The following is a 26,437-nucleotide window of genomic DNA, read 5'->3' on the forward strand; positions in this document are numbered from 1 at the left end:
AGGCAACTCAGTAAGCATGCAACATGCAGCAAACTTAAAATATTTTAATGAATCTACTAATTATTCCATTAAAGTATTATACTAACCACATTTTCATAGCTTTAGTAAATATAACAAAACTCTGCTGGTTGGAGTCATGGAGTTGGTAATAACACAATAACAACATATTGGAGAAAAAGCAATACTGTATAAGAACTATGTCAATAATTATATAAAATGAGATTGATATTGGAAAATTTGAACTTCAGTATATGGTTAGCATTTAAAAGTACATGCAGATAAGGATTTTAATGGGATTTTTAATGCAAACTAGAGAAAATCACAAACTTAAAATTGCGATTTTAGTTCACAAGAAAAGATTCAAAGTTAGAGCAGTGAGTAATGTCAATTTAAATATGAAGAATTAAGGTAGTTAAGTATTAGTCAGATATTTTCTTTTCCATTAATATTGTCATATTTAAGAGGAATTCCTCTCTGAGAATGCTGTATTAAGAATTTGGTTAGTTTTAATGCTTCTTCCCTACAGCCTGTGAGAAATGAGAAAGAAAGTTTAAAAAGCTATTATGCAGGATGAAAATATGGGCAAAGAGAATGAAAATGTAATTAATGATATATCTAAAATAACAATATTTAAAAAATAATTTGTTCACATTACTAAACTTTTGTTATTACTGATTATAACAAGAATTTCAATAGCAGTACCAGTTATAAATTTTTATGATCCTATTAAACTTACATAAAAATCAGTGATTTGAACATACCACCACAATTCAATCCCAATGTACATATGAAATAGAATGGTTGTATTGTTGAAGACCTTCAGATTTTTTTTTATTATTATTATTATTATTATGGTAAGCTAAAGCATTAAAGGTTGTTGACTTATGGTAATCCAACAATGTGGATTATTTATAGGTTGAGAAGAGGAAGAAACTTTTAATGTTGGATCATATAACACTGAAAAATATCTTAATAACATCAACTCTATCCTCAACTCTAACCAAAATAGAGCAGTCAGATTAATTAATGATCTCACTTAAAAACTCACTTCACACCCTATCACACAAATGCTAATGCTTTTCTACAGATATTGCCATAGGTATGATTCTTTGAAATTAGCAGCTGTAATTCCACTTCTTGCTCACAAAGCAATCTTTGGAATAACCTTCCTTCTCCTGTATTTCATAAAAATTACATCTACAGAAGTTCAAAGTCCAATGTTAACAACCTTCTGCCACCTCAACCTGTACACAGTAATCCAACAGTAGTACTAGAGTACTATACTATAGGTTTCAATAACCTTTTGTGTTTTGGGGTACCATAAAAAAAAATCTTAAAGCATTCATTATCAGTACAGTATATAAGACGTTGATGAATCATTACAAAGCAGACAGCCAATATTACATGCACTGTTTTAAGAGTTACTTCACTAAAGCTACATTTACACGGTAGTAGTTTTTGCAAGTGAGAAACACACTGGCTAATCTTGAAAATGAAGAAACATGCATGAAAATTGTTTACATTATTCTAAAAACTCAAATGTTCTATCATTTTTGTATGAAAAAAGGACCTGCTACAGGTTGGTGTTGGTACTGTTTGTGTAGCAATTTAGTTTGAATTGAATAAGTTATATGCAATATTTTGAAAACAAAACAAAGATGGTAGATTTGTACATAGAGGTCAGTCAGACCATTGATCATACTGCTCAGTATGATACAGACAGTTTCCTCAGCCTATCTATCATAGAGTCTAAACTAAATGACAGATAGGCTGAGGAAACTATTTCAATAACTGAATTAAATTTTACAAAAAGGACAAACATGTAAGACCATTAACAGCAAAAGTTAAACTGGAAATCACTCTTTAGCTCCCCTAAGTCAGGATCTGCAAACTTTGAGCATGGCAAAATGCATTGTCCTACCATTAACATTTAGACACCCCTCTGTTGATCACGTCCTGTTCAATCACCATGTATCAGACAACTATAAATATGCTTGTAGGCCTTCAAGGAGATAACAGTATGACTGTGAATGCAAGGTGTTGTGATCGATGGAGTTAACAGATTTTCACTGAAGAATGACAATAGGGTACCACATAAGCAATTGATTTGCATGTGACATTTCAATGGTACTGAAGATCCCTGGGTCAACGATTGGTGATATGACCTGCAAATGGAAGTGAACAGGTGCTGAAACTATCACAAAACAACTTGGAAAAACCCTCCAAATCTGACAGAATATGACAGAAGAATCCCTGTAAAGAATTGTTTGCTTAGAACATTGATTGATGTTGCAGTATACAAACAGGCCCTCAGTAAGACATACAGGACACATGTCAGCACTAGTAGCGTGCAGGATACTGCATGATATAGGATACCCTGGCTGTGCAGCTGTTCACAAGCCACTAATCACACTGACTAATGCTAGACACCAACTAGCTTGGTCGATTGGTTTGGATTTTATTGGAGAATTAGCAACTATAATGTGCCAAAAAACAGGTCATATATAGGCTATAATGTGCCAAAAAACAGGTCATATATAAAATATTTAAGCTTTCAGTGACCTGATTAGTTGGGTCACCATGTCAAGATATATAATAACATAGGTATAAATAGTATAAAAGATATATCAACAAAGAAATAACAATAAAAGGTAAAGTTTAAATATGAGTAAAAAAGTTTACTCATTATAAATAGCTAAAAACAGCACACATACAGTCATTGTCAGACAATATCTCAATATCTGACTAAGTGTATAAGGCTCAGACAGATGAATAAAAGCGGTAAAATATAAATCACGTTCATGACTAAAACGTGAACACGGTTAAAATGTGATTAATAGTTAAAATGGTGCCACAGTTCTCGCACATAGGAGAATCATCTGCCCTCAGCAGAAATCCATGCGTAAGATGACTGTCTTATGCGGAGGCGAGCTAGAACAACTTCCTCTCTGTGGTTCCTGCGCAGACTAGACTGCCAGTGTTGGATTACAACACTGGCAGTCTAGTCAGTTAGAGCTTGTTCGTGACTTATTCATGCCAGGATTACTGTCACTGGGAGAGTAGTTTAGCATGTATTAGCAGCCTGTAGTCTGTATAGGGGACTAACAAGCAAAGTGTTGTGGGGTCCTGGTGATCTGGCTGCAGCATCTGCCAGTTCATTTCTCCTGATTCCAATGTGGCTTGGTATCCAGGAGAAACGATTGTCAAATGAACACTCAGTCAAAGAATGCGGCGTCTGCTGAATCCGAGTCACAAATGGATGAGGATTATACTTCATCCCCGATAAAGCCTGGAGTGTACTTAGAGAGTCAGTGTACACCATACACCTTTGATACTTGTGGGTTTTAATGCTGTCCAAGGATAACTCTAGCATACAACTTAGCTGTATATACACTGGTGTTCAAAGAGAGTGCATCACCCCTTAAAATTGTAATTGTCGTTCGAATAACATAAGTATATGGCAATATTTCTTACAGATTGCATCAGCTGTTACTTTCAGCTATATAAACATGCTCTGCAAGAGTTGCAGTCATTCTGTGCTTGTGTCAGGATGGCGAGTTATGTGTAGTTGACACTACGAAGAAAGAGTGCCATTGTTGCTTTACGTGAGAAAGGATGTTCTTCCAATTATATTGCTTATAGAGTGTCTTGTAATCAGTCGACAGTGAGTAGATTTCTTTCCAAACTCAAGAATACTGGTTCTGCTGACAGGTTTGTTGTTTGGTTTTTAGGAGCATTAGCAACTAAGGCCATATTGCTCCGGGAATATGCGGTGGTCATTCCCTGACCTTTCCGCATCCTCCGTATTTGGTGGTGACGGGCTCGAACCCCGGTCTAATCAAGAAGCATGTGCTACGCACTGTTGCTCCTTCCCACCTGGCTACGGAGGCGCCTCTGCTGACAGGAAAAAAGGAACCAGATGCAAACAAGTCTCTACGCCAAAACAGGACTGCGTTTTGAAGCGCTTATGCCTTAAAAACTGTAAAGCTTCTTCGTCTGACCTAAAAAGAGAATAGGAAGCACATACAGGAGTGTAGCAAGTGCAGTAACAGTCAGAATATGCCTCTTCAAAAATGGACTTGTAGCCGGTTGTCCTAAGAAGGCCCTCCTCACACAAAAAATGAAAAAGCCCAATTAATTTCGTGTAAGGAGCATGTAAAATAGACCCCCCGAGCAGTGGAAGTCAATTATTTTCTCGGATGAGAAGAAATTCAACCTGCATGGCTCTGATGGGAGACAAATGATTCGCTGTAGACAGGGTGAAGAATACCATCCACACTGTATGTTTTCTATAGTGAAATTCCCTACCAGCCAAATGATATTTCGTATCAATGGAGTAGGTCACCTGCAGTTTATAAAAAGTTCCATAAATGCCAATGGATACCTGGCTATGTTGGAAGGCAAATTGCTGCCAACCATTAGAGACCATTTCAACCTGTCAAGTAACTGCATTTTTCTGGTTGTTGTTGTTGTATTTGGTTTTTTTGGCACAAGGGCCTCTTGGACCACATTGTGCCTGTTCAATATTTGCTTATGATTTCACAAATTTCACATGTTATTGTGATCACAGACTATTATAAAGATTTATCTGTTTCAAATAAGTAAACAGTTCCTCAAAATTTGCTTCATTGCCAAGAATATGTAATAAAGTTAATGGTTCTTGCAAATGGGATAGGGAGATAAAGCTTGATTTTCTGGTAGCTGAAAGTTGGGGACATTCAATGAGAATCATTTTTATTGTTAGCTGTGACTGGCAAAAGAAATACTGAGGAGGGTTCTCTCCCATAAGCAAATACAGATGAGTTGGATGTGAATGACCGATGCGGAGCCTTGCTAGAATTACTTCTTGTCGCCTGCTTTTCCTGATACTAGATGTCCACAGTTTTGGCTCTTTTTTTATCTGCAGCAGTTTATTATTTATTTGAGCTTTCCAGAGGTGAGACCATGGTTTCCTATATGTTGTTTTAATGATGAATTTGTAGTCGGGTGTAGGGCACTTTTAGTTGCCTGTAAAAGCCTGAGTCAGGGTGTTTAGCGGTGTCGTCCGCTTGTTCATTACCTGAGATGCCTACATGATCAGGTATCCAGCAGAAAATAACCTTTTGGTTGGCTGTTTGATAGTAAAATAACTTAGATCGTATCTCTTTAAGAATGGGATGAGAGGGCAAAATGGTAGATTGAATGGCAGTGATTGTGCTTAAGGAGTCTGTGTATATCAGAGATTGCTTGATATGGATGTTGTGATGGCTGATATGGCTCTAGTATTCTATCTAGAGCTAGTTATATTGAAAATAATTCTGAAGTATAGATAATGCATTCCATAGGAAGAGACGCAGCAACTGAGAAGGTGGAAGAAACAGCTGCAGTACCTACAGCTACATCTCTTTTGGAGCCATCAGTATAGATAGGTATTTTATCTGAGTTTTCCAACAGATGAGTTTTATGGAGCTGTTGAAAGTTGATGTGCCAGAGAGGATTTTCCCCATCTTAAAAAGAAAGTATCGCAGAGAGGTGAGCATTCAGTAAGTTCAGGAGTATCAAGTCTTGGAATATGTTTTGAAATTTAATATCCCAACTGATCATGAGTTCTTGTAGAATATTTCAGGACAACTCTGCTCCTTGTCATTGGGCAAAAAGTGTAGGTAGGCACTTCTGTAGTTACTTTAGCTTCATTTCTGCATTAGAGATTTGACAGTAATATGTTTACATTTGTTACAGGTGAAAAAATGGTCGGAAGAACGGTCCATTACAACTCTTAGCTGGCCAGGAAACAGCCCTGCCAGACCTGAATCCTATAGAGAACTGCTGGCATCATGTGAAATCTGCAGTTGCCAGAAAGAAACCAAAAGACCCTTTGTGAACTTCAGGAAGCCATAATTCGTGTTTGAAATCATAAACTATCAATTGATTTTCTTCAGAAATCGATCTTGTCAATGCCTCGACGCACTACGTTGTTTTTTGGTTTTTAGGAGCATTAGCAACTAAGGCCATATTGCTCCGGGATATGCGGTGGTCATTCCCCGACCTTTCCGCATCCTCCGTATTTGGTAGTGACGGGCTCAAACCCCGGTCTAATCAAGAAGCGTGTGCTACGCACTGCTGCTCCTTCCCACCTGGCTACGGAGGCGCCATCAATGCCTCGACGGTGTGCTGCTGTCATCAGAGCCAGAGGTGGTTCAACTAAATATTAGTTTGCACCTGGTGAATTTTTCATTTTGTTTTCCATTTAAAATGATAAACTGAAGCAAACTGAGGGCTTCTGATAACATTCCAGTCATAATTGTTGTGTTTACCAAAACTGTTGTATAAAGGTTACAAATTCTCAGTTTGGAATATTTTGAGAGCACCTGTCAAATATTAATTAGCTTTGCCTTAACTATTAATAAATATCTTTTGTTTATATTTCTATTTGTGATGCTAGTCATTAATGTAACATACCATTGCGAAAAAGGGTTAGAAATGTGAAATTCCCAGGTGATGCACTTTCTTTGAACACCAGTGTATGCTGCATTCTTGTGGAATCTACCCAGATATAGTATGGCCTAGAAAGATAGCAGCAGATCCAACAAACAACTCCGACTTCAAGCCATCGGTGAAGACAGGCAAGAAGTTGGAATATACGGCTCGGTGGGCAGCACAGAGTTGTTGGTGGACAGAAGATGGAGTTATGGACTTACCCAGTTTTTAATGGAGAAGTCGCATGATGGTAAGTGAGCATGCCGGGGTGGAAGTGGTTGCTTTGGTGACTGGGCAACATTGTCTACCATGATGTCAAGCTCTCTGAGCAACTCTCAGACACGGATACCAAAAGGCCGCTTGGCAGTCTGACGATTGTTAAAAAAGGTTTTGCCATCGTGGTTCGAAAACAGATGTCCACTTGGGTTGTTTGGCAGGGATTTTAATTTAAAGGTATATTTTAAAGACAATTGCTTTCGTCGGAATGACAGTGGTGGTTCAGTTGCTTCAACATATAAATTCTGGACAGGGGATGTTCTAAATGCTCCGTAGCAATACAGATGGCTTGGTGGTGAAGTGATTCTAGCCACCTAAGTATGCTGTTTCTAGCCGATGTGTACACTTGGGACCCATAGTCTAATTCAGATTGGACAAGTGCACGATAAAGGCGGAAAGGTTTCTCGCATACGAGAAATCTTTGGCAAGGGATGCAAAGAAAAACAGCAAAGAGTTCTTTACTTATGTAAACTCTAGAAGGAAGGGGATGAATCAGATTGGTCCACTTGATATCGATGGGTCAACTGTTGATGATCCTGCTCAGGTAGCTAACAAACTAAATGAATATTTTGCATTGACATTCACACATGAGGAGTTATTCAGCGAGGGGAATGCCAGAGGTGTATTCAACTCTGGCAGTAAGCTAGAGAATCTTGTAATAACTGAGAGTAAAGTGGAGGAGAAATTGTTGAAGATAAACACAAGAAAGGCACCTGGGGTGGATGGGATCTATCCAGTTATATTTAAAGGAGGCAGCAAAGGAAGTAAGCAAACCCTTAGCCATAATCATGAGAGCTTCCTTGGACTCAGGGGAGGTACCCATGGACTGGAGATGTGCAAATGTGACTCCAATTCACAAAGGAGGATCAAAGGCTGACACAAGTAATTATAGACCTGTGAGTTTAACTTCTGTTCCCGGAAAATTAATGGAGGCACTGGTTAAAGAAGCACTGCAGGATCATCTAGACAAGACTTCAGTTATAGCTCGGACACAGCATGGTTTGTTAAGGGGAAGTCTTGCCTGACCAATTTGATTGGATACTATGATGCAGTCACAAAAGAACTAGATGCAGGGAATAACTTTGATATTATATACTTGGATCTTAGAAAGGCTTTTGATACTGTTGCACATGGAAGACTGCTGCACAAACTGGAGCAGTGTGGCACTGGAGGCAAATTGCTGCTATGGATAAAGGGGTGATTGAGGGGGAGAAGACAGAGAGTGGTAATCAATGGACACTGCTCATCGTGGACTAATGTTATTAGTGGAATCCCTCAGGGTTCAGTATTGGGTTCATTATTGTTTTCTGTATTTATAAATGATATTGATGATGGTATATCAAGCTTAATGTCCAAGTTTGCAGACGATACGAAGGTTGGCAGGGTTGTCAAGGACACTACTGACACTATGCTGCTGCAACAGGATCTGGAAAGGTTGAGCAGATGGGCTGAGAGGTGGCAAATGAAGTTTAACATTGACAAATGTAAAGTACTACATATGGGAAACAGCAACCCCAGAGCAACGTATCAACTCTGTGGTACTACATTGACAGTAGTAGAGAATGAAAGGGACCTGGGGGTGGTTGTGCAGATGGGCTGCAAGAGTAACTCATGGTGTATTGTCAATGATATATAGGAATTTTTCTAGCAGGGATAAGGAGGTGATTATTCCCTTGTATAAGGCAATGGTCAGGGCCACACCTAAAGTACTGTATACAGGCCTGGAGGCCTCATTTCAAGAAGGATGTAGAGCTGCTGGAACAAGTACAGAGGAGGGCAACAAGATTAGTGAATGGAACAAAGGGGTGCTCTTACGAAGAAAGGCTTAAGTTTTGCAAATTACAGTGTCTGGAGACTAGGCACCAGCAAGGTAATCTGATAGAGGTGTATAAAGCCTTGAATGGTTTGAGCATGCTCAATGCTGATGGGATTCTTCCTCTTGCTCAGAATAATCACCTGAGAGGGCATAAATTCAAATTGAGGAAAGACAGATGTAGGATAGACGTATGGAAATTTGCCTTTAGCCAGCGGGTGGTTGGTTGGTGGAACAGACTTCCATCCCTTGTCGTGGAAGTTGATAGCCTAAATAAGTTTAAGGCTCAGCTGGACAGGTATTTCGAGTGAACAGAGGGGTGAAGTGGAAGTGGTTTTTTTTTATTTATTTATTTATTTATTATTTTTTTTGGCTGATGTTGCATAAGCTTGCTTTCTTGCATCAAATGCCTCTACTAATGCTAATGTGCAACAGTATCAAAAGCCTTTCTAAGATCCAAACATATGATATCAAAATTATTCTTTGCATCCAGTTCCTTTGTGACTACCTCATAGTATCCAATCAAATTGGTCGAACAAGACTTGCCCTTAACAAACCCATACTGCTACAGCCTCTAATTTGGTCTGCAGCGGTATCTGTTTTGTAGGAATCTTGTTGTCAACAATTATGGCTATGCCTCCTCTTGTTGAGTCAGTATTGTTTCTGTCCTGTTGATAGATACTATAGTTTTTGATCATTGGAGTCACTTGTGGGGTTAGATTGGTTTCTTGCAGGCAGAGGATAACTGGACTATGCTGTTTGATTTGGTTGTAAATATCAAAAATATTGCTTCGTAGACCTCTACAGTTGCATTTTATAATGTTCTGCATTATTTAGTTTTAGAAATTGTGTATGGTTCTGTCTGTTTTTCATATCTTGCCTGTTTACATCAATCTAGTTTCATCCTTTTTTTTTTTTTTTTGGAAAAGTGGGGCATCCAATTTCCATATCTTCTGCATGTAGATCTAGGATTGGCTCATCCTGCAGGGTACCAGTATCAATATCCATATTTGCTGAGCATGGTTGGTCTGAATTGTTTGGGGGTAATGCTTTTAATTTTGGAGTTTCTGGCAGGGTATCAGAAGCATTTGGTGGGGACTGGAAAGGTTGAGCAGATGGGCTGAGAGGTGGCAAATGAAGTTTAACATTGACAAATGTAAAGTACTACATATGGGAAACAGCAACCCCAGAGCAACGTATCAACTCTGTGGTACTACACTGACAGTGGCAGAGAATGAAAGGGACCTGGGGGTGGTTGTGCAGGCAGATATGAAGTTTTCTGAGCAGTGCAGACGGGCTGCAAGAGTAGCTCATGGTGTATTGTCGACGATATATAGGAATTTTTCTAGCAGGGATAAGGAGGTGATTATTCCCTTGTATAAGGCAATGGTCAGACCGCACCTAGAGTACTGTATACAGGTCTGGAGGCCTCATTTCAAGAAGGATGTAGAGCTGCTGGAACGAGTACAGAGAAGGGCAACAAGATTAGTGAATGGAAGAAAGAGGTGCTCTAACGAAGAAAGGCTTAAGTTTTGCAAATTACAGTGTCTGGAGACTAGGCACCGACGAGGTGATCTGATAGAGGTGTATAAAGCCTTGAATGGTTTGAGCATGCTCAATGCTGATGGGATTCTTCCTCTTGCTCAGAATAATCACCTGAGAGGGCATAAATTCAAATTGAGGAAAGACAGATGTAGGATAGACGTGAGGAAATTTGCCTTTAGCCAGCGGGTGGTTGGTTGGTGGAATAGACTTCCATCCCTTGTCGTGGAAGTTGATAGCCTAAAAAAGTTTAAGGCTCAGCTGGACAGGTATTTTGAACGAACAGAGGGGTGAAGTGGAAGTGGTTATTTTTTATTTATTTATTTATTTATTTATTTTATTTTTTGGCTGATGCTGCATAAGCTTGCTTTCTTGCATCAAATGCCTCTACTAATGCTAATGCTCTCTCTCTCTCTCTCTCTCTCTCTCTCTCTCTCAGGATAACTCGGGATTTTTTTTTTTTTTTTTTTTGCTGGTGCAGCATAAGCCTCAGGCTTCCTTGCACCATGTAGCTAATAATAATAATAAAATAATAATAATTTGGTGTAACATGCTGGCAGATGCTTTCATGTGTGGTTAGCGGGGTATTGCTAGCACAAGTTACATTGTTCTGTAGGTGACTGCTGTAGGGATGATAGCACTGATCGAGCTCAATCAGCAATTGAGATGGATGGTGGTACTGTTACTGCTGTTTGTGTTGCTGTTGATTGGTATTTTTTGGTTGCTGCAGCATACGTAATTTTTGGCATATTGAGCATAACTTGATTCCTAGCTTTGTGATAGGTGATCTTTTGTTAGACTTTGTACTTCTGGATCTTTTTGCCTACTCTCCAGAGCTCGCAATTTTTTGAATACGCTGGTACTGGCCTTTACGTGGCATTTCTGCAGTGCGGTCAGTTTGCACATGATCTTTGGAGCCGAAGTTTGGACATGTAGTGTCCCCTCGGCATACTCTTTGCGAGTCTCCAAAATTTTGACACTTGAAACATCTGATTGGGTTGGGAATGTACGGGCGTACTCTGCATTTAAGGTATCTGGCTTTCACACATGATGGTAAGGTTGGTGTATTGAATGTTAGAATAATGTTTCTAGTTGGAACAAGTTCATCTTTTTTAATCGTTATTCGTTTTTGCCTGGATGGCTTTTTTCTCTTTTAGTTCTTCGACTATCTCATTTTCAGTGACATTCATCAGGTCCCACTCAGCTAATACTCTTTTGGAACTATTTAGTGTAGCATGAGGGGTGACCTGTATAGGTATTCTGCCAAAATTTGATCATTTTAGTGGAGCCTGGGAAAGCTGATGTTTAGCTGTTTCAACTAGTAGATCTCCAGATCAGTCTTTTCACCATTTTTGGTGAACCAGCCACACTTTCTAAACATTTCTGAATTAGAAATGGTGAAAGGGCTCTCATACGCTTGGACGAAAGAGAATGGAATATAAGGAATGTTGGGAATTCCTGCTGATCCTCATTTTTATGTAATCTCTTTGATTGTGATATGTCATGTTCAATTTCAATCAGGTCACGAGTTGAGCATCTAGGCTCAAGTGCTAGATAATTGTCAAAATCCATGGCTGCTCCTTTTAGCCCTGGAAGATAACTTTACCCCCAGGTTACCAGCCCTGCCATGTGGAGGCAGGAGAGGTGCCACCAGTGACCATGCGATAAGAGGTTAGTGTGTTATATAGGTAAGTTCTATATACAAGGAGAAGAAATGTACCTTTCCTCGCTTTTTTTTGGAGAGCTTGCTTCTTTATTAAGAAGAGCAGAAATGAAATAATTTTGCAAATAAAGATTTAAATTCTCAGTAATCTGCTGATTCTATAGAAGACGCTTTGAATTCACTTTTTAAACTTGCTTTGATAACTCGGTAGACACTTGGGGCCGAGATTTTCAAGAGTTATTGGTTTATGAAGATTAACCAGTGATAGCAAGGTTGAAGTTCTGTCTTGTTTATCGTAGGGGCAGTCAATGAGAATATGTTTTTCAGTCAGATTTATAGAACAATGTGGACACTGTGGTGGATCATCTCCGGTGAGCAAATGTAGGTGGGTCCGATGGGTGTGACCTATTCTTGCTCTTGAAAGGATTACTTCTTCTCGTCTTGATGTACAGACACTGGAAGGCCAAATTTTCAGATCCTGTTTAAACTGAAAAAGTTTATTATTAGTCTGAGAGTGCCAGAGGGCTGTCCATTCTGATAGGCATGCAGCATTAATGATCAATGTATAGTCTGATGCTGGAACACGGATATTGGTTAAATCTAGGGTGGAAGGATTTTTTGCAGCTTGATCGGCCAGTTCATTGCCCAAAATACCAGAATGGGCCGGAATCCAACAGAAAGTGATCTGTTGATGGCATATTTCAATCTGCAGTAATAATCTTCTAACTTCATTTATAACAGGGTGAACTTTATCTAAGGAATTACACAATGCCTTGATTGAGCTGTTGTTGTTGTGGGATTTATTGGCGCAAGGGCTACTATGGCCAAATTGCGCCTGTTACTTTCGAAAATTCATCAATACATTATAGATGGGTCTAGAAGTGGTTGTATACATTGATCATTTTCAGATAAATAAACAATTCTGATAAATTGGCATCATCTCCTAGTATATGTTTTAGTTGCAGTGGGTTTTGTGAATTCAGTAGAGATCTGAAACATGCAATTCTGGCTGAATGGTAACGTGGACACTCAATGATAATATGCTTCACGGTTAGTGTGGTACTACAAAGCGAGCAAAGTGGAGGATCTTCACCTAGTAGTAAAAATAAGTGTGTTAGATATGTATGGCCAATTCGTGCTCTAGCAAGCACAACCTCTTCTTGCCTGTTTAATCGGGAACTGGATCTCCAAAGCTGTGGATTCTGTTTTATTTGAAGGAGCTTGTTATCTCTTTGGTGATGCCACATTTCAGACCATATCTCAGTGCATATCTGCCGTATGATTGGTTTGTAGTCGGAATATGGAACTGGGATGTAATTGAAACAAGTAGGGTGTTTTGCTGCTTCATCTGCACGCTCGTTTCCTCGAATACCAACATGGCTGGGTATCCAGCAAAACGTTACAGTTTGCTTATTTTCACTGAGGTGATATAACTGAGATCTAATTTGTGGGATAAATGGATGGAAATTTCGTGATTTATTCTGTAGGGCATTGACAGCACTTAAAGAGTCAGTGTATATTATGATCTGGGTGTCTAAATGGTCGTTCAGGACATTTAAAGCCATTTTTATCGCATACAGTTCAGCAGTATAAACACTACATTCAAGTGGTAACTGGACAGAAACAGTGGTTGTAGGACTGATTACTCCAGCTCCTACGGATATATCAGTTTTGGAGCCATCTGTATATATTTGGAGACTGCGAGCATTGACCAATGCATGAGACGCATGTAACTGTCTAATGTTGTTGTTCGATAGGGAGTGTTTTACCCACTGAAGAAAATAGTTATCGCAAGGAGGTGTATACATTGCCCATGGTGCTTGTACTGCATCTGCAGCTTGAGATATATTTCCAAGATAGATGCCCCAGTCTTCTGTTAACTCTTGTAGCCGGATACCTGCAGGTTTATTTTCATTTGGTTTGTTTCTGTATAAGTTTACCCACTGAGGTTCAAAGAGATATGTCCAGATGGGGTGAGAAGGGAGGCTACGTAATTTGGCTGCATAGCTAAGAAGCAATACTTTCCTCCTGAGATTTAGTGGAGGCTCATTGGCATCTATATACAAACTTTGTACTGGGGACGTCTTAAAAGCTCCGGAGGCAATCCTCAGAGCACTATGTTGAATTGGATTGAGCCAAGCCAAAGCTGTCTTACGTGCAGAATCATATACTGGAGCTCCATAGTCCAGACGAGATCTTATTAAGGTTCGATATAGATGCAGAAGCGTGAAGCGATCGACTCCCCATGCCATGGAAGAGATAACTTGGAGGATATTCAACTTTTTCATGCACTGCGTCCGTAATTGCCTTATATGTGCCTGAAAAGTAAGTTTAGTGTCAAGTACTAGTCCCAAGAACCGGATATTGTTGCTGAGTGGTATTTGTTGGATTCCTAACCTTAGTTCAGGATCTGGATGCAGCTGACGCTTTTTGCAAAAGTGGATAGCAGTTGTTTTTGTTGCAGAGAGGCGATAGCCATTATGAGATGCCCATGATTGTATTTTGTTTATTGAGAGCTGTAATTGACGCATATTTTGTGAGTGGCAGGATATTGTAAGGTCGTCTGCATATAGATAGGTGTCAACATTAACTGGAACATTCTCTGTTACATTGTTTAAATTAACTGCAAAGAGCGTCGCACTAAGAACTGAACCTTGTGGGACCCCTTCTTCTTGGACAAATGTGCGGGATAGAGAATTACAGTAACGCACTTGAAAGGTTCTATTTTGTAGAAAGCTCTGTATGATTAGTGGTAGCTGACCTCGGAGTCCTGTGGCATACAGATTTTGAAGAATGCCATAGCGCCAGGTGGTATCAAAGGCTTTTTCTATATCCAGACAGACCATGACAAGATGTTCTTTACGGATAAAAGCATTCCGTATGTTGGATTCTGCCTTGATCATAAGATCTAGAGTTGACCGATTTTTTCTAAAGCCATACTGGTTCCTGTTTATTATCAAATGAGATTCTAGGTACCATATTAATCGGGCGTGAATCATTCTTTCTAATGTTTTACCAAGGCAACTACTAAGAGATATTGGCCGATAGTTTTGTGGATTTGATTGATCCTTTCCAGGTTTGACAAAAGCTAGGACTATTGAATGGCGCCAAGAAAGAGGGTAGTAGCCTTCAGAGAATATCCGGTTGAAATATATCAGTAAGGAGTTCATAGCTTTCTTCTTTAGGTGTTTGAGCATGATATAGTGTATCCCATCAGACCCTGGTGCACTATTAGCTGACCTATTTAAGGAGCTCTCTAGTTCAAGTAGTGTAAAAGGTCGATTATATGGAAGAGATGCCGTTGTTTTAAAGGTAAGCTTATGCTTTTCTGCGTTGGCTTTTATCTGTTTAAAGGCTGACTCATATGCGGATGTGGCAGAGATTTCAGAAAAGGATTCGGCTGGGGCGTTTGCAATTTCTATTGCAGAGGAGCAATCTTTACTCTTCCAACTTATAATAGGTGTTGATTCCGGGTGCGATTTACCATTCAGCTTTTTAATTTTGTTCCAGATTTTTCTGCTCTCTGTATTTTTATTAATGGTGGAAACAAACCGGATCCAAGAATCTTTTTTCGCTTTTTTCTGCACATAGCGTGCCTTAGCTTTACGTTTCTTAAAATTTATGAGGTTGTCAGTTGTTGGGTTTTTACGAAATAGATTCCATGCTTTATTCTGTTCTTTTTTGGCATCACGGCATGCATCATTCCACCAGACATTGGCATGTCTATGAGGACCAACTCTGGTTTTGGGTATAGAACAAGTTGCAGCTGTTTTTATCTGTGCAGTAATGTGGTCAGTAACAACATCTATAGGCTGGCTTTTGATGACTTGATCATCAAAGAAAATTGCATTGGTGAACTTGTTCCAATCTGCCTTGTTAAATTTCCATTTTCTGTGGCTGGTTATATGTGAGGTTCTATTTGTTTGCAATTTGCAAATGATCGGATAATGATCACTATTCAGTGGGTTACTTAAAACTAACCACTGAATAAGTGGGAATAGTTTTGGAGAACATATTGATAGATCTATGGCAGTAGATACTCCAGTGGAAAAGTGGAAATAAGTGTTAGCACCAGTATTTAATAATGTGAGATTCTGATTGTCCAGAACTGTTTCGATGAGTTTTCCTCGTTTGTCTATCTTGGGAGATCCCCACATAGGATGGTGCCCATTGAAATCCCCTAGCAGAATGAAAGGAGATGGAAGCTGCTTTATAAAATCCTCCAGCTCTTTTACAGTAAATTCTTTGTTTGGGGAGAGATACACAGAGACTACGGTTAGCATAAAACTGAAAACAGTACGTACTGCTACAGCCTCTAAAGTGGTCTGTAGAGGGATTTGTTTGGTAGGAACCTTGTTGTCAATAAGTATGGCTACGCCTCTTCTTGAGTTAGTGCTGCTTCTGTCTTGTTGGTAGATAATATAGTTTTTGATCACTGGAGTCATCTGTGGAGTTACATTAGTTTCTTGCAGGCAGATGATAACTGGATTATGCTGTTTGATGAGATCATAAATGTCAAAAATATTGCTTCGTAGACCTCTACAGTTCCATTGTATAATGTTCTGCATTATTTAGTTTTAGAGGTTGTAAAAGGTTCAGTCTGTTTTTTGTATCCAGCCTGTTTGGATCGATCTAGTTTCATCCTTTCTTTTTTACGGAAGGCAGGACGCCCAGTGTCCATGTCGTCTTCTGCGTGTAAATCTAAAATGGTCTCTTCTTGCAGAGTACCAGAATCTATATCTATATTTCCTGAGCATGGTTGGTCAGCATTGTTTGACGCTGATGCTTTCAATTTTGTAGTTTCTGGCAAAGTATCATTTGCAGTTGGTGGTACTGTTAGCGGAGTATTGCTAGCGCAAGTTACTTTCCATTGTTCTGTAGATGGTTGTTGTGGGGACGAAAGCACTGATCGAGCCCAATCGGCAATTGAAATAGATGAGGATACTGTGACTGCTGTTTGTGTACCAGTTGATTGATATTTTTTGGTTGCTGCAGCATAGCTAACTTTTGGCATATTGAGCATAACTTGCTTCCTAGCTTCTTGGTAGGTGACCTTTTTTTCAACTTTGTATTTTTGGATGTTTTTTCCTAACCTCCAGAGTTCACATGCTTTTGAATACGCAGGGTGCTGGCCTTTACAATTTGGACATTGTGGCGTTTCTGCAGTGCAGTCAGTTTGTAAATGGGCTTTAGAGCCACAGTTCGGGCAGGTAGGGTCCCCTCGACATACTGTTTGTGAGTGTCCAAATTTTTGACATTTGAAACATCTGATTGGATTGGGAATGTAGGGACGTACTCGGCAGTTAAGGTATCCGGCTTTCACACATGATGGTAGGGTTGGTGTACTGAACGTTAGAATAATGTTCCTAGTGGGAACAAGTTCACCATCTTTTTTTAACATTATTCGTTTGGCTTGAACGACTTTTTGTTCTTGCAATTCTTCTACTATCTCATCTTCGGTGACATTCATCAGATCCCACTCTGCTATTACTCCTTTGGAGCTATTTAATGTGGCATGAGGGGTGACCTGTACAGGTATTCCGCCAAAGGTTGACAATTTCAGTAGAGCCTGGGAATGCTGATGTTTAGTTGTTTCAACTAGTAAGTCTCCAGAACGTAATCTTTTGACCATTTTCGGTGAACCAGCCACACTTTCTAAACATTTCTGAATTAGAAATGGTGAAAGGGCACTCATAGGTTTGGATGAATGAGAATGCAATATGAGGAATGTTGGATATTCCTGTCATTCTCATTTTTGCGTAATCTCTTAGATTGGGATGCGTCACGTTCGGTTTCATTAATGTCATAACATGAGCGTCTGGGCTCAAGTGCTGGGTAGTTGTCGCAATCCATGGTTGCTCCTTTTTGCCCCAGAGGATAACTTTTCCCCCAGGTTACCGGCCCCGCCACGTGGAGGCAGGAGCGGTGCCACCAGTGACCAAGCGAGAAGAGATTAGTGGTTGGTGTGTTATGTAGGTTAGTTCTATATACAGGAAGAAGAAAGGTACCTTTCCTTTCTTTTGAAAAGCTTACTTCTTTATTGAGAAGAGCAGAAAAGAAATAACTTAGTAAACAAAAGCTTGAAAATTCTCTGAAAACAGCTAATTCTAGAGAAGGCGCTTTTAGATTCGCTTTTAGACTCGCTTTGATCACTCGCTTGGCACTCGGGGCCCTTGATTGAGCTGAGGTAATTAGTATAAATAACAGCTTTTAAAGAACAGAGATTTTCTATGGCTAGTTTAATTGCATATAATTCTGCTGAGAATATACTGAATTCAGATGGGAGGGATGCTGAAATAATGGTATTCGGAAACACTGTGGGTGCTCCAACTTTTGAATTAGATTTAGACCCATCTGTATAAATTGGGGAAAAATCAATATATCGTTGAGTGTGAACTGCATGAAGCTGTTTAACAGTGGATGCTGGTAAAACATTCTTTCCCCATTGGGAAAGTTGAGTGTCACAAGGCAGTATAGGAGCAGGATCCCATGGCGGTTGGGTGCAAGTTTCTATCTGTTGTATGGAATGGATGGAAACATTCCAAACCTGCATCAGTACAAGAAGGCAAAGACCAGCTGGCTTCCCTATGCTAGGTTTATTTCTGTATAGGTTTTCTAATGGTGGATTGAATAGGCATGACTGAATGGGATATTGTTGTTGTTGTTGGTATGAAAGTTTCACGACACAAGGGCAACTGTGGCCAATATGTGTCTGTCAGTGTCATTATGTTCATTTTAATGATTTAGGATGGATATATCAGAGTGTATTTATTATTCCTAGATGTTTAATATATATAAAGAGTTCACTTAGGTTTGCTTTGTCACCAAGTACATGAGAGAGGGCTAGAGGAGCTTGCAAGTTTGCTAATGATTGGAAGGATGTGGTTCGAACGGCTGAATAGGATGGACAATCAATCAGGATGTGCCTTACTGTAAGTTGTATCCGACAGATGGAGCAGAGTGGAGGATTTTCTCTTAGAAGTAAATGTTTGTGAGTGAGGAAGGTATGTCCAATGCAGAGTCTTGTTAATATAACTTCCTCCTGCCTATTTGTACGTGAGCTAAAATGCCACGAACATAGATCTTTTTTTATTCTGCGAAGTTTATTGCACGGTTTGTCTCTCCAAAGTTGTTTCCAAATGGAAGTATATTTGGTACGAAATACATCCTTATAATCTGTAAATGGTACAACTGAATGGGATATGATGCACAACTTTGTATCTTAACAGCATACTTCAGTAACAGTGTTTTCCTGCATAAACTTAGTGGGGCTCGTGAGCATCAGTGTAGAGACTGTGTGCTGGCGATATTCTGAATGTACCAAGTGCAATTCTCAAAGCACTGTGTTGAACTGGATCAAGCCAGTGCAATGCACTTGCTCTGGCAGAATCATAGATGGCAGCTCCATAATCCAGACATGATCTGATTAATGCCCTGTATAACCGAAACAGGGAGGTATGATCTGCACCCTATGTTTGGGTGGATATAGCTCTGAGTATGTTCAACTTTTTTAGCAGGACGTACATATATTTTTAATATAATCTAAGAAGTTTAATTTGCTGTCTAGGATTAATCCTAGAAATCGGATGTTATTATTATTATTATTAGCCATATGGTGTAAGGAAGCCTGAGACTTATGCTACACCAGTCAAAAAAAATTCCTGAGTTATCCTGAGAGAGAGAGAAGGGAATCATCAAGAGGAGAAGAATGATGATATCCAGCTCAGGATCCAAGTCCATACCCACCAGGTGTGAGCCCCTGGGGTTAAATGTTATTAGTGACTGGGATGGATATATTAGAGATTTGAAGTTCAGGATCCGGGTGAAACTTACATTATCTACAAAAATGGATAGCAACTGTTTTCTGTTGTTGTAGTGGGATTTATTGGCACTGTTTGTTTGTTTCTTTGTTTTGGGATTTATTAGGTGCATCGGCAACTATGGCCATGCTCCATAGCCAAGTTTTGATCTTATTAAGGCTCTATATAGCAGTAAGTATGCATGCCATTTCTTCTCAAATAGAGATAATGGGTAAAAAAAAGGTACCAGAAAGTAATTTTTTAACTAACTAAAGGAAGTGATATACTTTAATCATCTTGATAAAGTTATAAATGCTTGAGACATTTGTTTCATTATTTAAGAGTGAAGTAAGTGTAGGAGGATCTTCTGTTGTGGCTGGAGTGCAAAGATTCTGGTGTTCTCTTGTATATTTTGTGCATTCAAGAAGAATGTGTTTCACTGAAAACATTATATTATGACACTGAGGGGTATCTCTCCTCTTAAAAGATAACCATGAGTGATATTTGTGTGACCTATTCGCAGATGAACCAATATTACCTCCTGATGTCGGATTGAACTGAAGCTGGAAGGCCATCACTCAAGATTTGGCTTGATACTTCGAAACTTATTGTTAGGTTGATTTTCCCATGATAACTGCCATTGGCACATGTATTTTTCCTGGATTATTGGTCGATAGTCTTGATGAGGCACTTTCCACTTGTTCTTGGGTGGTAGATGAGCACTAATTTGGCAGCATTGTCTGCTAGTTCATTTCCAGATGTCCTGGCACCCAAGAGAATGGTATGTTTTTCCCAAGTTCTGATAAGGTATGTAAAGAGCTGACTATTCCTTTCATGACTGGGTGGGTGATGTTCATGATGTTTTTTAGTGCTTGAAGTGCACTTAAGGAATCTGTGAAAATTATGCTGTTGTTAATATCGGAGGACTCAATGTAATTTGGTGCAACCTGAATTGCTATTAGTTCGGTTAAAAATATACTGAACTCATGTGACAACTGATAAGCTAATGTGAGGTTTGGAAAAACTGCGGCAATTCCAAGGTGGATATCATTCTTTGGTCCACTACTGCATGGTACAGGTGCAAGAAGTTTTCTCTATGCAATGTAGATTTATTCCATTCATGCAGATGTAAGTCACATGAGGGTGGAGTGATATTCCAAGGAGCAAGAGTGGATGGGAGGCTATGTGCCACAATGTCTAAGGTTAAATTTAGTTCTTCTACGAGGTGTTTTATTCTCATACCCAAAGGATGAACGGATGGTTAGCATTAGGGAGGTTTTGGTATAACCTGATGTGCTGTGATGTGAAAGTATCTGCCAGTTTGGGTGTTCTGGCATAGATCTAATTTTATAGGCATAACGTAGTATCAGTTGTCATCTGACCGAGAGAGGGGGGGGGTCATGTGCTTCAGCATATAGGCTATGTATTGGAGACGTGCGATATACTCCTAAAGCAATGTGTATTCCACTATGATGGATAGGGTCAAGGCAGCAAAGGGCACTAGGTCTTGCTGAACTATACACTGGTGCTCCGTAGCCAAGTTTCGATCTTATTAAGGCTCTATATAGCCGTAATAAAGTAAGGCAATCAGTTCCCCACTCAGTTGCAGAGAGAACCCGGATGATATTTAGTGTTTGTTGACATGATGTTCTTAGTCTTTTGATATGCTCAAGGAAAGTGAGTTTATGGTCTAAAGTGATTCCTAAGAACCGTATGCTGGGATGAACTGCTACTGGTTGGTGATTCAGTTGTAGCTCCAGATTGGGGTGGAGTTTGTATTGGCAGCAAAAATGGATGCAAATGTTTTTTGCGGACAAAGTTGAAATCCATTAGTCTGAGCCCATGAACAGATCTTAGTTATTGCCCCTTGCAACTGTCTCTCAACAGTATTCATGTTTTTCACATGACACCAAATACTAAGGTCATCTACAAACAGTGCTTTATCAATAGTGTTTGGAAGTTGTTCGGCAATGGTGTTTATTGCAATTATAAAAAGTGAAGCACTGAGTACAGAGCCTTGAGGAACTCCTTCTTGTGAAAATACTTGGGACAGTGAGGTTTTAAATCGAACCTGGAATATACGCTTGCATAGGAAATTCTGTATGAAAATTGGGAGGTGACCCCGAAGTCCATAGCGATGTAATTCACGGAGTATTCCATACTTCCACGTGGAATCATAGGCCTTACTGATATCAAAGCAGACTAATATATGGTTCCGATCTGAGGAATTTATTCCGAATGGAATTCTCTAGTCTTACTAGTATATCTAGTGTAGATCGGTTTTGTCGAACACCAAACTGTGCAGATTGAAATTTTCAATTTTCACCTTGTAGCAGATTGAAATTTTCATGGTACCAGATCAGCCGGTGGGTCACCATCTTTTTGAGAATTTTGCAAATGCAACTGGTCAAGGTGATAGGTCTATAATAAGGATTTGTAGGGTCTTTACCTGGTTTAGGGAAGGCAAGGATTGTAGCATGATGCCATTGATTAGGGAATTTATCTTCCAGGAAGAGTCTATTGAATAGATGAAGAAGTGACTGTAATGATTTGGTTGGTTGGTTGGTTATTACGAGTTTTATGGCACATCAGCATCAAAGGCTATTGTGCTTGTTTGTTTGTTTGTGTTTTATTGGCGCATCAGCAACTGAGGCTATAATGCGCCAAATACCGGTCATATATAAAAGGTTAAAAAATTCAGTGACCTAAGTAGTTAGGCCACCATGTCCATATGTATAATAACAAAGATATAAAAAGTAAACCAATAAATACGTAACAATAACGTAAATTTTTATATACAATTAAAAACTTTTATTAATTTGAAATAGCTAAAAACAGCAGACACGTTGTCGTTGTCGGATAAAATCTGACTGAGTGTATACGGCTCAGTCAGATGATTAAAAATGCTAGAACGGATATTGCTAAAATCTGGACAGTCGATTAAAAGGTGTCTAATTGATATAATTGTGCCACAAGACTCACACATAGGAGGGTCATCAGCCCTCAGCAGAAAAGAATGTGTCAAATGACTATGTCCTTTGCGGGTCCGGGCAAGAACAACTTCCTCCTTACGATTCCTGCGCAGACAAGACTGCCACGGTTCAATAACAGGCTTTATACGATGTAATTTATTCGCAGTCTGTCTATTCCACGAATCCTGCCATTGGGAATGTACCTTTTGATGTACTGTTTGCCTGTAGTCTGTATAGGGGACTAACAGGCAACGGTTATTATTGGGAATTGCTGATTTGGCTGCGGCGTCAGCCAAATCATTTCCCCTAATCCCAATGTGGCTGGGAATCCAGCAGAAGCGGATGTCATATTCGCGTTCATGGAGAACGTGAATCTTCTGCTGAATGCTAGACAGAACTGGATGAGGATTATACCTCACAGATATTAAAGCCTGTAACATGCTAAGAGAGTCGGAATATAAAATGAACCGTTGGTATTGGCATTTACTAATATGATCCAAGGCTAACTCTACAGCGTGCAGCTCTGCAGTAAATATGCTGCAATCAGAGGGAATCTGCTCTGATATAGTGCTGTCTGTGAAGACAGCAGCAGATCCCACATATGATTCCGACTTCGAACCGTCTGTGTAGACTGGCGCGAAGTCGGAATATTCAGTTTGGTGTGCTGAATGAAGCTGCAGGTAGACACATGATGGCGTGTCCAACTTTCCCCAGTTTCTAAGCGACAAGTCGCATGCCGGGACACGAGCATGCCAGGGTGGAAAGGGTTGCTTTGATGTTTGGGCAACCTTGTCTACCTTGATATTAAGTTCTTTGAGTAGCTCTTGGAAACGAATACCAAAAGGACGATTGGCAGTCTTACGGGTATTGTATAAATTTTCCCATCGTGGCTCAAAAACGAAGGGCCACGTAGGATGGTCTGGCGGGGATTTCAATTTTAAAGCATACTTTAAAGACAACTGCTTACGTCGAAGTGATAACGGTGGTTCGTTTGCTTCGACGTATAAGCTCTGGACAGGAGATGTGCGATATGCTCCAGTAGCAATACGTAGGGCCTGATGATGGACGGGGTCCAGCCATCGCAGGACACTGTCTCTGGCTGAGGAATATACCTGGGACCCATAATCTAGTTTGGATCGCACAAGTGCACGGTAGAGCCGAAGAAGGATACATCTGTCTGCTCCCCAAGATGTAGAGGAGAGCGAGCGAAGCATATTAAGGCCTCTTGTGCACTTTGTGCGGAGTTGACGAATATGATCTAAAAACGTCAGTTTTTTATCGAATATGAGTCCCAAGAATTTTATGTTCGCTGCTACTGGAATGGCATTTTGTCCGAGCCTTAATTCAGGTTCAGGATGAAGATTACGATTGCGACAAAAGTGTACGCAAACGGTCTTCTCCGGCGAGAACCTGAAGCCATTAGCAAGTGCCCAGGAATTCAGACTATCAATGGCTTTCTGCAGTTGTCTTTCAATAACCCTCATGTTGCACGACTGGCAAAAAATGCTAAAGTCATCAACATAGAGGGGACTGTTTACAGTTGGAGGAAGTTGTTCTGTGATGGAATTTATTTTTATGGCAAAAAGCGTGACACTTAATACTGATCCTTGTGGTACTCCCTCCTCTTGGCTAAAGGAGCGAGAGAGTGAGGATCCCACACGAACTTGGAACGATCGATTGGCTAAAAAGTTTTGAATAAAAAAAGGCAGATGCCCTCTTAGGCCTAGGCTATGTATGTCTTTTAAAATGCCAAATCTCCAAGTTGTGTCATACGCTTTTTCCATGTCAAAGAACACCGACACCAAGTGTTCCCGTTTTAGGAAAGCATCCCGGATAGATGCTTCCATTCTAATAAGATGGTCCAAAGTGGACCGGTTCCGTCGGAAGCCGCACTGGATGTTGGAGAGAAGGTCATTTGATTCTAAATACCATATTAAAGAGAATTGACCATTCTCTCCAGGATTTTGCACAAACAGCTAGTCAGAGCAATAGGACGATAATTGGTGGTGACTTTTGGATCCTTTCCTGGCTTAGGAAAGGCAAGAACGATTGCCTTTCGCCAGGAGTCCGGAAACTGCCCTTCAGTAAAGATTCTGTTATACAGAAGGAGCAGACAATCCATAGATTTTGGTGAAAGATGTTTAATCATTTCATAATGGATGCCATCTGGTCCAACGGCACTTGCTTTGGAAAGAGCGAGGGCTCTTTTCAATTCCACAATAGTGAAATCCCCGTTGTAGGGATAAATGCCCTTAGTTTTAAAGTTAAGTGCCTGTTTTTCTATTTTATATTTCAGGACCAGGAACTCTGGGGAATACGAAGATGTTGCAGAGATCTTAGAGAATGTTTCCCCAAGAGCATTGGCTATTGCAGTTGGATCTGCAATAGCGCATCCATTATAATCTAGGATTGCAGAAGGGTGGGAGGTATATTTTCCCTTCATTTTCCGGATTTTATCCCAGACTACCTTAGAGTTGGTAGACTGGTTAATAGATGATGTAAAACGGATCCAAGATTCCTTTTGACTCTGACTACGGATGTAGCGTGCTTTAGCTCGTGCACGTTTGAAGGCTATAAGGTTGTTCGTGGTAGGATATCGGCGAAATATCCCCCACGCTTTGTTTTGAGCCTTTTTTGCTGCTGTGCATTGTGAATTCCACCAAGGTTTGGGAAATGGTGGAAACCGGGCTGATGTTTTTGGGACAGCATTAGCAGCTGCTTGGACGATGATTTCTGTGATGAACTTTACTGCGTCATTGATCGGCTCTTGACTGACTGTGCTAAGATCGAAATTTGCCTGTTGTTGGAAGGCAGTCCAGTCAGCCTGATCAATCTTCCACCGTGGTAACCTAAAAGGAAGACATGGTCTCCCACTGTGTAACAAGGTTATCACAGGGAAGTGATCGCTTCCGTATGGATTCTCCTCCACTTCCCAGGTGAGTGAAGGGAGTAGAGAAGGGAAGCAGATAGTTAGATCAATGGCAGAAAAAAGTACGGGTAGGCATGTGGAAGAAGGTGTTTTTTCCAGTATTTAGAAGGGAAAGGTCATTGTCATTGAGCATACGCTCAATGACTCGTCCCCTTCCGTTGACGTTAGCACAACCCCACAGGGTGTTATGTCCGTTAAAATCCCCGAGAAGTAAGAAAGGGGGAGGCAGCTGCGTTAGAAGATCATCAAGGTCTGCTTGGGAGATGTCAGTCCCAGGTGGCAAATAGACAGAGCACACAGTTAATAAAAATCCCACCGTAAGGCGAATTGCAACAGCCTCTATGCTAGTTGTAATTAGTAAGGACTGCACTGGGGTCTGGTTACCCACAAGGATAGCCACTCCCCCATGTACAGAGCCATCCGCAATTCTATCCTTACGAAAAATTGTGGTGTTATGCATCGTGGGATCGTCACTTGCCTTTAGATATGTCTCCTGCAAGCAAAAGCAAACTGGCTCGTGCTTTTGCAGGAGGGCCTTGATGTCATCTATATTTCGCCGGAATCCACGACAATTCCATTGTAGGAATTTAGCCATTATTTTGGCTTGGTGGGTCCGTCAGGCGGCTTCCGAGGTGCTGAGGGCTTACTTTTATCAGTCTTGGATTTATCTTTTTTGGGGAAGAATGGACGCTGTCCCGTGTCCATTTCCTCCTCCGCAAAGAGTTCCAAGACTGACTCTTCGGGTACCTCCTTCTGCTCGACATCCATCTTTTCTTGGGTACTAGGGGGGACTTCCCCTTTTTTATTCTTTTCTTTAATAGTTAACTTTGGAACTTGTGGAGCATTAGGAGGAACCGATATAGGAGTGGCAGCTGATTGGTCCTTTTGTGCAGGTTTTTGAGAACTTAATAGATACCGCGCGATGGGAGTGAAAGACTCCTTTGGAGGAATGGTCATGTCCGTCTGAGTTCCAACGGAACATCTCCC

At 40.2% G+C, this 26,437-nt stretch overlaps 1 protein-coding gene across 7 annotated transcripts in view; it reads right to left on the reverse strand.

The window, feature by feature from the left end:
• LOC150085455 (uncharacterized) overlaps window positions 1-26,437 on the reverse strand; it is a 1,845,429-nt gene that overhangs the window by 102,839 nt on the left and 1,716,153 nt on the right. The window contains exon 85 of one of the 7 annotated variants that reach the window (XM_090374044.1): window positions 409-527. The exons of the other annotated variants lie outside the window; for them this stretch is intronic. Within the exon in view, the coding sequence (XP_090230170.1) occupies window positions 424-527 (104 nt within the window). The 3' untranslated portion in view covers window positions 409-423. Of the gene's footprint in view, window positions 1-408; window positions 528-26,437 lie in introns of those variants that run through there. 7 annotated transcript variants of the gene reach the window in all.

Source organism: Mastigoproctus giganteus, chromosome 5, assembly GCF_048544385.1.
Source record: "Mastigoproctus giganteus isolate SK-2022 chromosome 5, ASM4854438v1, whole genome shotgun sequence".
Lineage (NCBI taxonomy): Eukaryota > Metazoa > Arthropoda > Arachnida > Uropygi > Thelyphonidae > Mastigoproctus > Mastigoproctus giganteus.